At 53.5% G+C, this 14,278-nt stretch overlaps 1 protein-coding gene across 4 annotated transcripts in view; it reads left to right on the forward strand.

Moving 5' to 3' along the window:
* The window catches only part of TTC21A (tetratricopeptide repeat domain 21A), a gene marked incomplete at both ends in the record, with an annotated part of 28,957 nt that extends 16,234 nt beyond the window's left edge, over positions 1-12,723 (forward strand). For 3 of the 4 annotated variants that reach the window (XM_080934726.1, XM_080934728.1, XM_080934729.1), the window contains 17 exons: positions 1,153-1,310; positions 1,511-1,726; positions 3,778-4,016; positions 4,721-4,793; positions 4,902-5,012; positions 5,339-5,483; positions 5,622-5,728; positions 7,228-7,416; positions 8,518-8,628; positions 9,048-9,129; positions 10,725-10,875; positions 11,074-11,235; positions 11,387-11,579; positions 11,672-11,896; positions 12,274-12,394; positions 12,502-12,569; positions 12,646-12,723. In XM_080934726.1, coding sequence (XP_080790852.1) covers positions 1,153-1,310; positions 1,511-1,726; positions 3,778-4,016; positions 4,721-4,793; positions 4,902-5,012; positions 5,339-5,483; positions 5,622-5,728; positions 7,228-7,416; positions 8,518-8,628; positions 9,048-9,129; positions 10,725-10,875; positions 11,074-11,235; positions 11,387-11,579; positions 11,672-11,896; positions 12,274-12,394; positions 12,502-12,569; positions 12,646-12,723 — 2,429 coding nt within the window. The remainder of the gene's footprint in view (positions 1-1,152; positions 1,311-1,510; positions 1,727-3,777; positions 4,017-4,720; positions 4,794-4,901; positions 5,013-5,338; positions 5,484-5,621; positions 5,729-7,227; positions 7,417-8,517; positions 8,629-9,047; positions 9,130-10,724; positions 10,876-11,073; positions 11,236-11,386; positions 11,580-11,671; positions 11,897-12,273; positions 12,395-12,501; positions 12,570-12,645) is intronic. The other variant, XM_080934727.1, reaches the window with a different exon arrangement.
* Positions 12,724-14,278: the final 1,555 nt, after the last annotated feature.

The following is a 14,278-nucleotide window of genomic DNA, read 5'->3' on the forward strand; positions in this document are numbered from 1 at the left end:
GAGTTCAGGGCCACAGAAGGACTGTCCCCAGAGACACTGGCAGCCGCCAACAGGTTTGGGACCAAAGCTAAGTGTCCAAGTGCTTAGGTTGCCAAGGTGACTTGTTCCTTTCTCCACAACAACACACAAGAAAAGATGAGGGAGTTTGGGACCCAAAAGAGGTGTAGCCCAACCTCTAGGTGAGGGACTCCAGGCAGCAGCTGTGGAGAGGCCTGGCTACAGAGGGTGGAAGGGCACCCCCTGACCCACAGCACCCTGGCATTAAGCCACTGCTATCAAACATGGCTGTAGCCTGTCTTCAGAGAGGCTCCCAAGTCTCCTAGTGTCTGGAGTTCAGACCTCCATGAAGAGGGATTTTCTTAAATGAAGACTCTATCCATCCAGTTGAATGTCCTGCATGACTACATCCCAAGTCCCACATCCAAAAGATATAGTATGTCAAGGCCCAAGCAGATACAGTGCCTGCTTAGCATGACTGAGGTCCTGGGTTCAATTCCCAGCACCACCAAAAATAAAGATAAAACACAAGGATCAGAATAGCTGCCTTCCGGGGTCACATGGATATTAAGTCAAGTTAGACTTTCTCTCTTTTTTCTTTTTTATTGTTGTTGTATTCTTTTGTTTTATTTTGAAGACAGAGTTTCTATGAGTAGCCCTGGCTATCCTGGAATTCACTCTGTAGACGAGGCTGGCCTACAAACTCACAGAGATCCTTCTGCCTCTGCCTCCTGAGTCTCAGGCCTTGCAGGACAGAGGAAAGAGCACAGTTGTTAAAGTAGTTTCCTTGCAAGCCAAGGACCTGAGTTTGACCCCATGCTTGTAGCATTAGTGCTGGAGACGCAGAGGTATCCTGGGATCTGAGGCTGGCTGGTTGGCCAGTCTAGCCTACATGGTGAGCTCCAGGTCAGAGAAAGACTTGGTTTCAACACAAGGTGAATGGCTCCTGAAGGTGTTATCCTCGCACACACGCACACATGCACACACTCACACACGTGCAGACACACTGTCAAAATTATAAAACTGTAAGACGTCAATGTTGAGACTTCTGAATGGCTGCATCTGTGAAATCCAGTCTCCCTCCCTCTGCTTGTCGGGTTGGGGAGGGGGGCTCCTGAAGATCCCTGGATGCAGACTTTGGTTTCATGTTCCTAGGAGAGCTGGAAAATGCTCAGAGCACCCTGCAGCGCTGCCTAGAGCTGGACCCCACCTTTGTGGACGCTCACCTCCTCATGTCCCAGATCTACCTGGCCCAGGGCAACTTTGCCATGTGCTCCCATTGTCTAGAGCTGGGTGTCAGCCACAACTTCCAGGTGGGAGCTCTCCACACTCTGTGGCCCACCCAAATGTTGTACCCCTTTCTGGACAGTTGCCCTGTGGGGGGGACACATAAAGGCATAAGCGTCCCCCAGGCTCTCTGCTAACCCGCAGGCAGGGTTGGCATCCTGGCTCCCCTGGAGAAGTTCCTGGGGCTGCCATATGAGTTAGACCCCATCTTCTCTGCCTCTCCTAGGTCCGGGACCATCCCCTCTACCACTTCATCAAAGCCAGGGCCCTCAATAAGACCGGCGACTACGCCGAAGCCATAAAGACCTTAAAAATGATCATAAAGGTACCCGCCTCGAAGGCAGAAGAGGGCAGGAAGTCCCGAAGCCCCTCCGTTCGGCCCAGCGAGCGGGCATCCATCCTGCTGGAGCTAGTAGAGGCCCTCCGACTGAATGGGGAACTGGTGAGAAATGCCACACTTGGGGCTGGAGATTGGGCTCAGTGGATAAAGAGCTTGCTGTGAAGTCCTGAGGACCAGGGTTCAAATCACCAGAGCCCACAAGTCATCTGAGAGTCTTAGGCTCAGTGAGAGTCCTGCCTCAGGAAATAGAGTGGAGAACAACTGAAGGAGACATTTCTGTTGGGCTCTTCCCTCCTCACGCAGACAGGAATGAGCAGGGTGAGCCCACTCATGCCTCCACCCCTCAGTGGGAACAGGCATGCGCACATGCACATCACACACAGAGACACACATGCATGGTGCCCTGGCTTCAGCAGCCTTGCCAGCACACAGGATGTAGTCTGTCCAGGCCATCTCTGTGACCAGGGCCGTATGTAGCCTTGCCCTGTGCTGAGACCGGTGAAGACCGGAAAATAGCCTGAAAAAGGCAGCTGCTCACTCTTTCTAGACACCGGGAGTGTGAAAAGGGATGGGGCCAGTGTGGAGGTTAGCCTGATCTACATAGTGAGTTTCAGGCCAGCCAGGGCTACACAAGGAGACAGTGTCTTTAAATGTGTGTGTCTGTGTGCGCGTGCACACGTGCATATGTGTGTATACAGACATATACATATTTATACATACATACATATTTTATTGTGTATATATAGTGTATGTATGTGAGTATATGTATATATGTATATATATTTTATGCATATATATTATATTATGTGCATATATGTATATATGTGTGTATTATTTATGTTTTATTGTTTTTATATTTGCTTGTATAATTATGTTATTTTAACATATGTATATGTCTGTGTGTGTGTGTGTGTGTATGTGTGTGAGTGAGTGTGTGTGTGGTGTGTGTGTGTATGAGTGTGTATGTATATGTGTGTGTGAGTGAGTGTGTGTGGTGTGTGTGAGTGTGTATGTATGTGTGTGTGTGAGTGAGTGTGTGTGGTTGTGTGTCTGCATGCTAAAGAGATGTTAAGAGCACCGGCTACTCTTGCAGAGGATCTAGTTTCAGTTCTTAGCACCATCATGGTGGCTCACAACTATCTGTAACTCCAGGTCCAGAGGGTCTAATTCCCTCTTCTGGCCACTAAAGGCACAAGGTACATATACACACACACACACATATACAGAGAGAGAGAGAGAAAGGGGGAGGGGAGAGAAGAGACTCATACACATGGAATGAAAATAAATATTTCTTTTTTGTTTTTGGTTTTTTGAGATGAGGTTTCTCTGAGTAGCCCTGGCTGTCCTGGAACTCACTCTGTAGACCAGGCTCCTAACCTTTAATTTACAGAAATCCACTAGCCTCTGTCCCCTGAGTGCTGGGATTAAAGGCATGTGCCACCAGCACCCAGCCAAAATAAATGTTTCTTTAAAAAAGAAAAAGCTGGACAGCATTTGATATCTTCAGCTTGACTGGTTTGCTTTCTTAACTTTGGAGGCTTACCATCAGTTTATCATTGTGTGTGTACATATGTACACGTTGTCATACACATGTCACATCATGCATGAGTGGAGATCATATGTACACATGTTGTCATACACATGTCACATCATGCATGAGTGGAGATCATATGTACACATGTTGTCATACACATGTCACATCATGCATGAGTGGAGATCAGAAGACAAATTGTGGGCATTGGCTCCCTCCTTCCACCATATTAGTCCTGGGGATCTGTTTGTTTGTTTTAACTGTCTACGTAGTCCAGATTGGCATGAAACTCATGATCCTCCTGCTTCCACCTCTCACGTGTTAGGATTGCAGGTGTCCGTCATCATGACTGGCCTCCCAGCTAAGGTCCCGGGATAAGGTTCAGGTCGGGTGAGCTGTCCCCATCAGTGGAGACACATGAGGGGAGCAGAATCTCTGGGTTCTAAAGAATAGTCCTTGCTCCACAGCGGCTCTGCAGAAAGGTTGAGAACCACATTGGCTCAGGAGCATCAATCAGGCCATGAGCCGAACCCGGAGGGTGGGGAAGGCGGTTTAAACCTCCCTGGGTCGCCTGTAATAATTAATACCAAAGAGAGGGTCTGCTTGGTCCCATGCGTTGTAGCACGAGGCCACCAAGATCATGCAGGATGCCATCAACGAGTTCAGTGGCACACCAGAGGAGATGCGTATCATGGTCGCCAACGTGGACTTGGCTCTGAGCAAGGGCAATGTAGACCTGGCACTGAACATGCTAAGAAGCATCACACCCAAGCAACCCTGCTACACAGAAGCCAAGGAGAAGATGGCCAGCATCTACCTACACACTCGCAAGGATGCGCGCCTCTACATCAGCTGCTACGTGTAAGCTCCACTTACAGCAGGTGGCACCTTTTCCCCTTGGGGGTTTCCTCGGGTGGCATGCCTTCAACCGGGACTCCCTCCAGAGTGTGTCCCCCAGAGTGCTTTAGACCGAGGTAGGAGCACCTTGTAGGTCTCCCTGCCTGTGGGTGAGTTCTGAGGACCTGCTGCCAGCCCCTGCCCTGCATCTCTGCCCTGCGTGGCTTGCGTTCTGGTGGGAGGATCTGGGCGTGGCTCCCAGCACTGATGCCAAAGGCATCCCTAGAACACAGTCACACTGTAGCCCCTCACTCTGCCTTTCCTTAAAGAACCACAGTGCAGGGTCTCTGGGACGACCAGTGTGGGCTGGGTGAGGAGAGGAGTGGAAGGCGGTGGCCCCAACCCTCCGTTTCCCAGGATTTGGTGTTGTGACCTCAGGGGGCCCTTCCCAGCCTCTTTCTCTGGTAAAAACTAGTTTGGAGGTGAGAGAAGTGGGAGTGTAGAAACTGACTGACAGCGTAGCATGTCCGGATTGGACATTCTCGGGAGCAATGTGGAGCTGGAGTGGGGAGTCCATGGCCGATCACTTGCCAGACGTGCACCGGCTTCCATCTCAGGGCCTCAGAATGGCTCTCAGGGCTCCCGAAGGTTCTCTGTGATTCCAGAATGGTGAATGGCGTCCGTTAGGCAGGCCGAGGCCTGAGAGCCGCAGTTGCTTTCTCCTGTAGGGAGCTTTGTGAACATCTGCCTGGCCCCCACAGCAGCCTGCTCCTGGGTGATGCTTTCATGAACATTCAGGAGGTAAGTGGGGTGGTGGGGACCCAGCCTTGCTAACCAGTTCCCAGGATCACTCCTCCAGTGAGGGGTGAGGGAAGAAAAAGACACCCCCTTCTATACTTCCCCCATCAGCCTGAGAAGGCCCTGGAGGTGTATGACGAGGCCTATAGAAAGAACCCTCACGACGCCTCCTTGGTCAGCAGGATCGGACAAGCCTACGTGAAGACCCACCAGTATGCCAAGGTGAGGTTGCCCTGGGGAAGGGCCAGCCACGCAGGGAAGGAAAGAAAGCCCACGCACCGGGGCCGGAGATGAGGAGGGACAAAGTGTTTCCACTCCAGCTGCCGGCTGAGTGTGTGTGTGTGACCAGTGGTGAACTCAGACAGCCTACACAGCAGCCTGCTCCACTGAGGCCTGAGTCCCGTTGCAGGGGGGGTTGGGGGGGAGGCATTCACCTCGGGCATCTGCTTGCTGAGGGACCGTCTAACACAGTGGCTGCTGAAGGGACATGGCATTAGCCACCCCCGTGCAGAGCCAAACCGAGGCCCATGTATCCTGCTTGTGCTAAGGCCATTAATTACTACGAGGCTGCCCAGAAGATCAGCGGGCAGGACTTCCTGTGCTGTGAGCTGGCGGAGCTGCTCCTGAAGCTGAAGAAATACCACAAGGCAGAGAAGGCGCTGAAGCAGGCCTTGGAGCGAGACTCCTTTTCCGGTGAGTGGCATTGGAACAGGGCCCTCCCACATTAGCGGTGGGAGGGGAGGTGGGGGGGACGGGAAGGGGCACCTGAACCCAGCCCTCCCCATCAGCTCACGGTCCAGACCACACTGAGTGTCTGTCGTTTCCTTCTAGGGGTCAAGGATATCCCCTCCATGATGAATGAGGTTAAGTGCCTGCTTTTGTTGGCAAAGGTTTACAAGAGCCATAAGAAGGAAGAAGTGATGGAAACGCTGAATCAGGTAACTGGCCAAGGTCTTTATCTCCCGAGGGCTGCTGAAGGAAAGGGAAGGGGCTCGGCCCATGGTCTGCCAGGGCGACAGGCTGTTCACCTCGGCTCCCTCATCCTACAGCTTTGCTCCTCAGTGAAGGCGAACCTGAGACTGCTGGGATGGGCGGGGCGGGGCGGGGCGGGGCGGGGCTGGGCGAGAAGGGCCTTTGGGTGTCGACCCTTTTGGAAGTTGAATGGCTCTTTCCCAGAGGCCAACTTAAGACCATTGGAAAACACCAATATTTACAGTTACAATTCATAGCAGTAGCACAATGACAGTTACAAAGTAGCAACAAAAATAACTTTATGGTTGGGGGGGTCACCACAACATGAGGAACTGCATTAAAGGGTCACAGCTAAAATAGACTAAGCTGGACTTGAACTCAAAGATCCTCCTGTGTCTGTCTCCCAAGTGCTAGGGCCAAAGGAGTGTGCGTCCGTTACTCATATCCACCTTAAAATGGGTTTATCATGAGTCAGGGAGGTAAAGCGGAGATTTGACATCTGCCTGTACCAACCTTCTTCCCTCCATACCGTGCCATCCCTGATCCAGGCATTCTTGGCCATTCCCATTCCTGCCTTGTCTCTCCACCCACACGGGCAGGCTCCCACTTGTTCCCAGGATGCACTGCATGGTTCTAGAGGGAGATACCACCAGTGCCACCACCTGAGATGACTTCTCTTATTTACCGCCCGGTCCCCACTCATCTCTCTGTCGCCAAGGAGTCCAGCGTTAGTCCACACCCACCTTCTGAAACCTGCCTGTCTTTCCTGCTCACCTCAGCCGCTCACGTGTTAGATGTGTGCCGAGTGCCTCAAATTCTAGAAAGGAGAGCAGCACAGAGCAAACGTGCCCATCAAAGCACAGCCCAGGGACATGATCTATGTTGCTCACATACACAAAGCCCAGTACCGGATAAACCACGCACGGTGGCACAGGACCAGAGGTTCAAAGTCATCCTCAATTATATAATGGGTTCCAGGCCAGCCTGTCTCAAACAACAAAAACCTAGCCTGCGCTAGGCGTGGTGCTGCACACCTTGATCTCAGCACTCTAGAGGCAGAAGCAGGCAGATCTCTGTGAGTTCGGGGACAGCCTGGTCTACATAGCAAGTTCCACATCGGCCAGAGCTACACAATGAGACCCTGCCTCAAAACTAAAACACCGCCAGTAATAAGAAGCCCAGCCCACTTTGCGCACCTCTTGTGTGTGATGCTCTAACCTGCAAGAGAGCAAGCAAATCAGACACAGTCGCAAAGTGTGATGGAGTCAAGCAAGTGGGTACAGTAGTTTGTGCCCAGTCCTCCCCCCAGGGGGCCAGTGCCAGCCTACCTCCTGTGTCCAGAGGGTGTGGCCCTGAGTTCCTCAAGGCACCCTGTCTGACCCTGCCAGCCACGGAACACTGGAAATCCCTGTGCTCTGGCACACGGGCTCAGAGGTTCTGAAGCTCACCTCATTGGTCCCCCAAGGCCTTGGACCTCCAGTCCCGGATACTGAAGCGGGTTTCTCTGGAGCAGCCAGAAATGATCCCCCTCCAGAACCAGCTGGCTGCCGCCATCTGCATCCAGACTGGGGAGCATCACCTCACAGAGAAAGATTATGACAGCGCCGTGAAGTCCTACAAGGACGCCCTTGCCTACTCGCCTACAGACAATAAGGTGTGCGGCCCTCCGAGCGACACCCTGAGGGCTGGGGAATGTGGCTCAGTTGATAAAGAACTTGCCTAGCATTCACAAAGCCCCAGGCCCAGTCCCCAGTAGCTTACAAACCAAGTAAGATGGTATATACACATCTGTTACCTCAGCCCTTGGAAGGTGGAGGCAGGATCAGGAGTTTGGGGGTACCCTTGCTGAGTGACACCTTTCTTCTCTGAGGAGCCTCAGGTGTAAAGCAGGAAGGAGGCCTCCAGGGTGGCTTCAGCTGACTCTGGGCCCTCACCTTCTACAGTTCTTAGAGGAAGGCTAGGATGACCATCTTTGGACTCTGAAAACCACGCTTGCCTGGCCTTTGCAGGTTCCCGCTGCTAGGTTTAGGGGGGCATGGTAAGAGTTGTGGCTGCCAGGCTGCATGGGAATGGAGCCCAGGCTGGGTTTCCAAGCCAGCTGAGAGTTGTCCGAGGGGTGTGGTTCCAGATGAAGGACCAGTTCACACTAAGTTCACACTGAAGAAAGAGCCCAGCCGTGGAAGAGTGATTGTTCAGCACGCACAAAGCCCTGGGTTCAGTCCCCAACACCACCTCAGACCTTTCATCTCTGCACTTGGGCAGTGGAGGCCAGCCCTGTCTCAAAAATATACCTACATATATTGTATGAAAAAAAAAAAAAAGCTGGGTAACTGTTCACCTTTTGACAGATCCCTGGTTCGCACCAGGTACTTACTGTTCTAGGCCTTGGAGACAGTAGGCCAGGGCTGGAGTCTTGCCTATAGACTGCCCTCAGGCAAGAGGAAAGTGAGAAGCGTGTAGGAGGCGCCTGTCATCTATCCCGGAGTCCCCAGGGCTCGAGGATTTCCCAGAGGAAGGAGCAGAGGCCAAAGGATAAGATTAGCGTGTTAGCTAGGCCCCATTTCATGCCGCTTCTAAAAGACAGAATGGCAGGGGAATTTGGTGGGCCGGATAGCCATCATCTGCCGGAGGCAAGAGCCTGCTTTAGGAGCCAGCTGATAGGCCGGCCGGGGAGGGAAGTCAGAGTCCGAGGTGATTGCAGGGTTTTCCCGGGCCTGTGGCACTGACTTGTGTGATCTGTCTGGTCTTGTCATAGGTGGTGCTGGAGCTGGCACAGCTCTACCTGCTTCAGGGGCAGCTGGACTTGTGTGAACAGCGCTGTGGCCCGCTCTTAGAGATGGAGCAGACCCACGAGAGAGCGGCTGTGGTAGGAGATGCCACGCTGTACACCTCCCCGGGGCCCCGTGACCAGATTTGGGCTGCTTTCTAATTGCTGACCTCACAGATGCTCTGGCACCCGGCCCCAGCCCTTCATAGGGAGGGATGGGCAGGCCAGCAGAGGGCAGCAGCAATCTCTGTGCCAGGCTGTGGGGGTGGGGCGGTGTTGAACAGACTTCAGGGGAAACCACACCCTCTATGAGGTGAAGGTGAAGGTCAGGTGACTGGAAGGCTGTGAGATAACCTTCCCTGGTCAGGCCTTCTCCAGGGCCACCCCAGGCTCACACCTTGCAGAGTCAGAAAGGTCCCACAAGCTCTCTGGACCAGGGAGGCTACCCTGCCTTTGCTCTCTGCCAGCCCCCATGCATGCTGCTGTCAGGAATGCTCAGCTTACGTGTCTTCTGATAGATGCTGGCCGACCTGATGTTTAGAAAACAAAACTACGAAACCGCCATCAATCTCTACCACCAAGTGCTGGAGAAAGCTCCAGGTAACTAGGACCCGCAGATTCTTCCCCACCCACCAGCACGGCTATCCCAGAGAAGGGTGGGCCTTCGCCCCTCCTTCCTGGCGGGTCAGAGGAAGCCCCTTTCTTCCCAATTGTTCCCAGAGAGGCAGGAAACTGATAAAGACCCAGAACGTGGCAGCCCTTCCTGAGTCAAAGGGGCCAGTTCCTGGACCCAGGCACTTGGCACTGGAGCCAGGACCGCCTGTCTGTCCCCATATCTTTTCAGCCACCGGGACTGAACAGTCTCCTCTACTGTCACGCCCACTTGAAAGACACTAAATGTTCTCTCTTGGTTGTAGCTGCACCCCTACTTGCTACTGAATGAAGCAGCAGCTTTAAGGGTCAAACCTGAAGCCCAAGCCAAGGGCCTGTCCACACTAGTCACCATGGGCCCAGCAATCAGGGTTAGATAGTCTTAGAGTCAGGGTACCTGGGTCTGAATCCTGATGTCACCTAACCACATGGCCTTTGAAAAATGACTTCACTCTTCCATGTTCTTTGTCCTCATCTGTCAGATGGGGACAGAAAGAATATTTGCCTACAGCTAAGTCACAGGCAGAACCCGAAGCCAGATACAGTGTAAGTGCTTGATTAGTAGGTGTAACTGTCACTTGTGTGTGTGTGTGAGTGTGAGAGAAAGACAGACAGACACACAGACACACAAAGATGCAGAGTGTGGCTAGAGAGCAGTGTGTGACCCTGCTCTACCACCTTCATCCTCGCTCCTTTGGAACAAGCTCTCTAGCTGGACTTGGCCCCGAGCCAGCAAGCCTCAGCAATCTTTCTGCCTGTGCCCTCCAAGGCCTGAGGTTCAGAGACAGGTGGCCCCGCTCACAGCCCACACCTCCCATCAAAGGGTGCTGGGAATTTGAACTCAAGTCCTCATGTCTGTCTGGCAAGTACTTTACTACCGGCAACATCTCCCCAGCCCCCCCCCCCGTAGCTATTTCAAGCACTATATAATTTACTCACGCTCAGATACAGACTCATCCATGCTCAGCCTAAACAAGTAATGTCTCCTAGGGCCTCCTCAAGGTCCAGCACTCCTCCCCCATCACACCAGCCTGATGCACAGCACCCTCCCCCATCAGACCCCATCACACCAGCCTGATGCACAGCACCCTCCCCCATCAGACCCCATCACACCAGCCTGATGCACAGCACCCCTCCCCCATCAGACCCCATCACACCAGCCTGATGCACAGCACCCTCCCCCATCAGACCCCATCACACCAGCCTGATGCACAGCACCCTCCCCCATCAGACCCCATCACACCAGCCTGATGCACAGCACCCTCCCCCATCAGACCCCATCACACCAGCCTGATGCACAGCACCCTCCCCCATCAGACCCCATCACACCAGCCTGATGCACAGCACCCTCCCCCATCAGACCCCATCACCACCAGCCTGATGCACAGCACCCTCCCCCATCAGACCCCATCACACCAGCCTGATGCACAGCACCCTCCCCCATCAGACCCCATCACACCAGCCTGATGCACAGCACCCTCCCCCATCAGACCCCATCACCACCAGTCTGCACCATGTGCTGCAGATTTTTGCTCTCATTTCAGACAACTTTTTGGTACTGAATAAACTGATCGATCTGCTACGACGGAGCGGCAAGCTCGAAGAGGCCCCTGCTTTCTTTGAGCTGGCCAAGAAGGTGTCTAGCCGGGTGCCTCTGGAGCCAGGGTTTAACTACTGCCAAGGCATTTACTACTGGTAAGTTAGGCTCCAGGAGACAGAGGGGCAGCAGTGGGATAAGAGGCACCCCCTACCCTCAAGCTGGTAGGTAGTGTCTTGCTCAGTAGAAGAAAGACAGAGCAGCTTCCAGGACCAGAAGCCCTCAGACCTTGCATCCATGCCCCCTGGCCTCACAGTTCCCCTCATGCCTCCTGGCATTTCTTTTGCACACTGCAGGCACATTGGACAGCCCAATGAAGCCTTGAAGTTTCTGAACAAGGCCCGAAAGGACAGCACTTGGGGCCAGCTTGCCACCTGTTACATGGTACAGATCTGTCTGAACCCTGACAATGAGATTGTCGGTGGAGAGGCTTTTGAGAGCCTAATGGGTGACAGCAAGTAAGACGACTAAGAGGCAGAACGAGGCGGGCGGGAGGAGAGGGTGGGACCAGGGGGCGGGACCAGGGGGCGGGACCAGGCTTCAGCTTCTGGGCGGAGACCAGGTGAGTGCCTCATAAGCAGGCTGTCAGCACGAGTCCTATGTCCACAGCTCTGCCAGCAGGAAAGAGTCTCAGCAGCACGGGGTGCGCACTGCAGAGAAGCTACTTCGGGAATTTTACCCTCACTCGGAATCCGGGCAGACCCAGCTGCGGCTGCTGCAGAGCCTCTGCCTGCTGGCCACCAGGGAGAAGGCGAATGTAGAGGTGGCTCTGGGCACCTTTATCGAGATGGCCCAGGCTGAGGTGCGAGGGCTAGGGACGGGTTCCCGTGGGCAGGGGTCAAGATGGGGGTGACTGCCAAAGTGCCCCAACCTCTGCTTCCCACGGGTGTGCAGAAGGACAGCATCCCTGCACTGCTGGCCATGGCACAGGCCTACATCCTCCTGAAGCAAGTCCCCAAGGCCCGAACGCAGCTGAAGCGCCTGGCCAAAGTCCCATGGACGCTGGACGAGGCCGAAGACCTGGAAAAGAGCTGGCTTCTGTTGGCAGACATCTACTGCCAAGGCGGCAAGTTCGACCTGGCCTTGGAGCTGCTGCGCCGCTGCCTGCAGTACAACAAGGCAAGGGAGAATAGGGGCGGGGCGTGGGGGCGGGGTCAGGAGCCCGGCCAAGGAGGGCCAAGCTTATGAGGGTCAGGCATAGCCATGAAAAGAGGAAAATGGAATGCCTGAGAAAGGTTAACGGTGGTCAGTGGGCTTGAGCCATAGCTTCCGTGAAATGGAATCCTTGGTTAGAGGGGCTTTATTTAAAGGGGTTATTGTAGGTTCTGAGTAAAGAGTGGGTACACAGTTAACCCTTCAAAAAGCCGAAGGTGCTTTCGGGGGTCCCTAGTGCACTTTGGGTTACCGCTGCTGCTTACCACCATCCAGCTCCCCCTCCTGGTCCCCCCTGAAGACCAAGGTGCCTGGCAGAGGCACTCACTTCCTCTCCCCTGCAGTCTTGCTGCAGGGCCTATGAGTACATGGGCTTCATCATGGAGAAGGAGCAGTCCTACAAGGACGCAGCCACCAATTATGAGCTAGCCTGGAAGTACAGCCATCAGGCCAACCCTACCATCGGTAAGGCACGGGCCGATCCTAGAACCCAAGTCCTGCATGGTGACAGTTCAAGGAGCCAGAGGGCTCCCCAGTCACCAGAGTGTCCCCCTACCCCTATCCCGGGACAGGTTTCAAACTGGCTTTCAACTACCTGAAAGACAAGAAGTTCGTAGATGCCATTGAAGTCTGTCACAGCGTAAGTCACCAGCACAGGCAGGGGAGGGGGTGCCATGTGGGTCCGACTCCACACATCTGATCTTCCTCTGCACCAGGTCCTGACGGAGCACCCCAACTACCCCAAGATCAGGGAGGAGATTTTGGAGAAAGCCCAAGGGTCCTTGAGGCCCTAGCAGTGGCTGCGAGGGGCTCAGGCCAGTAGAAGCGTCGTCCGCGGACCGTTCATGGGGAGAGTAGGAAGTGAATTGGTGGAGAAACAAGTGAGAAATGCATATTCTCCCCATTTCTGCATCGTCCATGTTTTATTCATGCCTCGTGGGGCCCCGAGGGTGTCTGGAAGCTTTATGTTTTTAAGGACTAAGAAGTAATTTTGCCCGGGGAAAGAAGACAGCTGGCTTAGCCTGTGCAGGGGAGTCCTGGGCCTTCCTCATGGACTGCCCCCCCACATTTGTTCCAGACTCTTGAAGACATGGAACAGAGATACCCCCACCCAGCAGATCTTTGGCTAGAAAACATACCCTACAGCTATTTCAAAGTATAGCCCCACCCCAATCTTGTCCCCAGCATCTCGGAACTAGAGAAGCACCACCCCTCCCGCCATGATGCCCACCAGGTCTGCCCAGCAGTGGGCTCTGACTGGAGGACCCACCACACGAGAGCCCAGAACTCAAGGCCCTGTGCAAGAGGGCAGCAGATTTTCAAGGCCCATTCATTCTCTGTTTCTCTGTCCCCATATTCTGTTCCTACCCACCTCCCCCAAACTGGACCGCACCCATTTGGGACACACCAGACTTCCACTGAGCCCCATCCACCCTTTACATGCAACCGCATTTTGACTCCTGTAAAAGATATTGGCCAGGGTCCCACTTAATGCCAGGGTCCCTACTTACTGCCTAAGGGGGCAGTCACAGTGGCCCGTATTCAAGTGGCCAATAGTCATTTTTAATTGGGTCCCTGCTTCTCGGGATGGCATTATAGGTCATCCCAGCCTCAGGGGAAGGAACTCTTGAGTATCTGGAGGCCTGAGTTCTCACCATGTGCTCTTCCCAAGTGCTTGCCCTTTCTGGGTCTCATTGTCCTACTCTTCAGGAAGAAATTAGATTAGACTGGGTGGAGTCCACGCCTAGCATGCATGAAACCCTGGGTTCAACCCCCTGCATCACTTAAACTGGCTTTGGCAGTGCACACCTGGAACCCCGGCACGTTGGAGGTAAGGCAGAAAAGTCATCAGGTCAGGGTCACCTAACTTAGTGTCTGGGGTTGTCTTGGGGTACATGAGACCATGTCTCAAGAAAAGAAAAAGACTCCATTTCCCAGATCATTGTATCATGCTTTGCCGGTCATGTCTAGAAAATGTTTTATTTATGTTCCTGGGATTGAAGTGGAGAGTACATTCTGTACCCCTAAGCTATAGGCTTCACCCCTTAAATCAAAGCAACCTTGTGCTTATCTATGTTCACATAATAGCTAACACACACACTTAGGAGATCTTAGGCGCTGTTGAACAGGTTCTCTCACTTTCAAGGGTATTGATATATTCTATTTAAAGAAAACTACAGGCAGGCATGGTCTAATCCAGTTACAATCCCAGTGTTTGGGGGCCACAGGGAGGGCAGCTACAAGCCTGAAGCCAGCCTGGCTTGCACAATGAGTTCCAGGACCATCTAGAGCTAGGTAGCCAGATACAGTCTCAAAGCAAAAGAGGGGTTAGCTAAGCCAGCAGGTTCC

Source organism: Micromys minutus (genome assembly GCF_963924665.1).
Source record: "Micromys minutus genome assembly, chromosome: 21".
Lineage (NCBI taxonomy): Eukaryota > Metazoa > Chordata > Mammalia > Rodentia > Muridae > Micromys > Micromys minutus.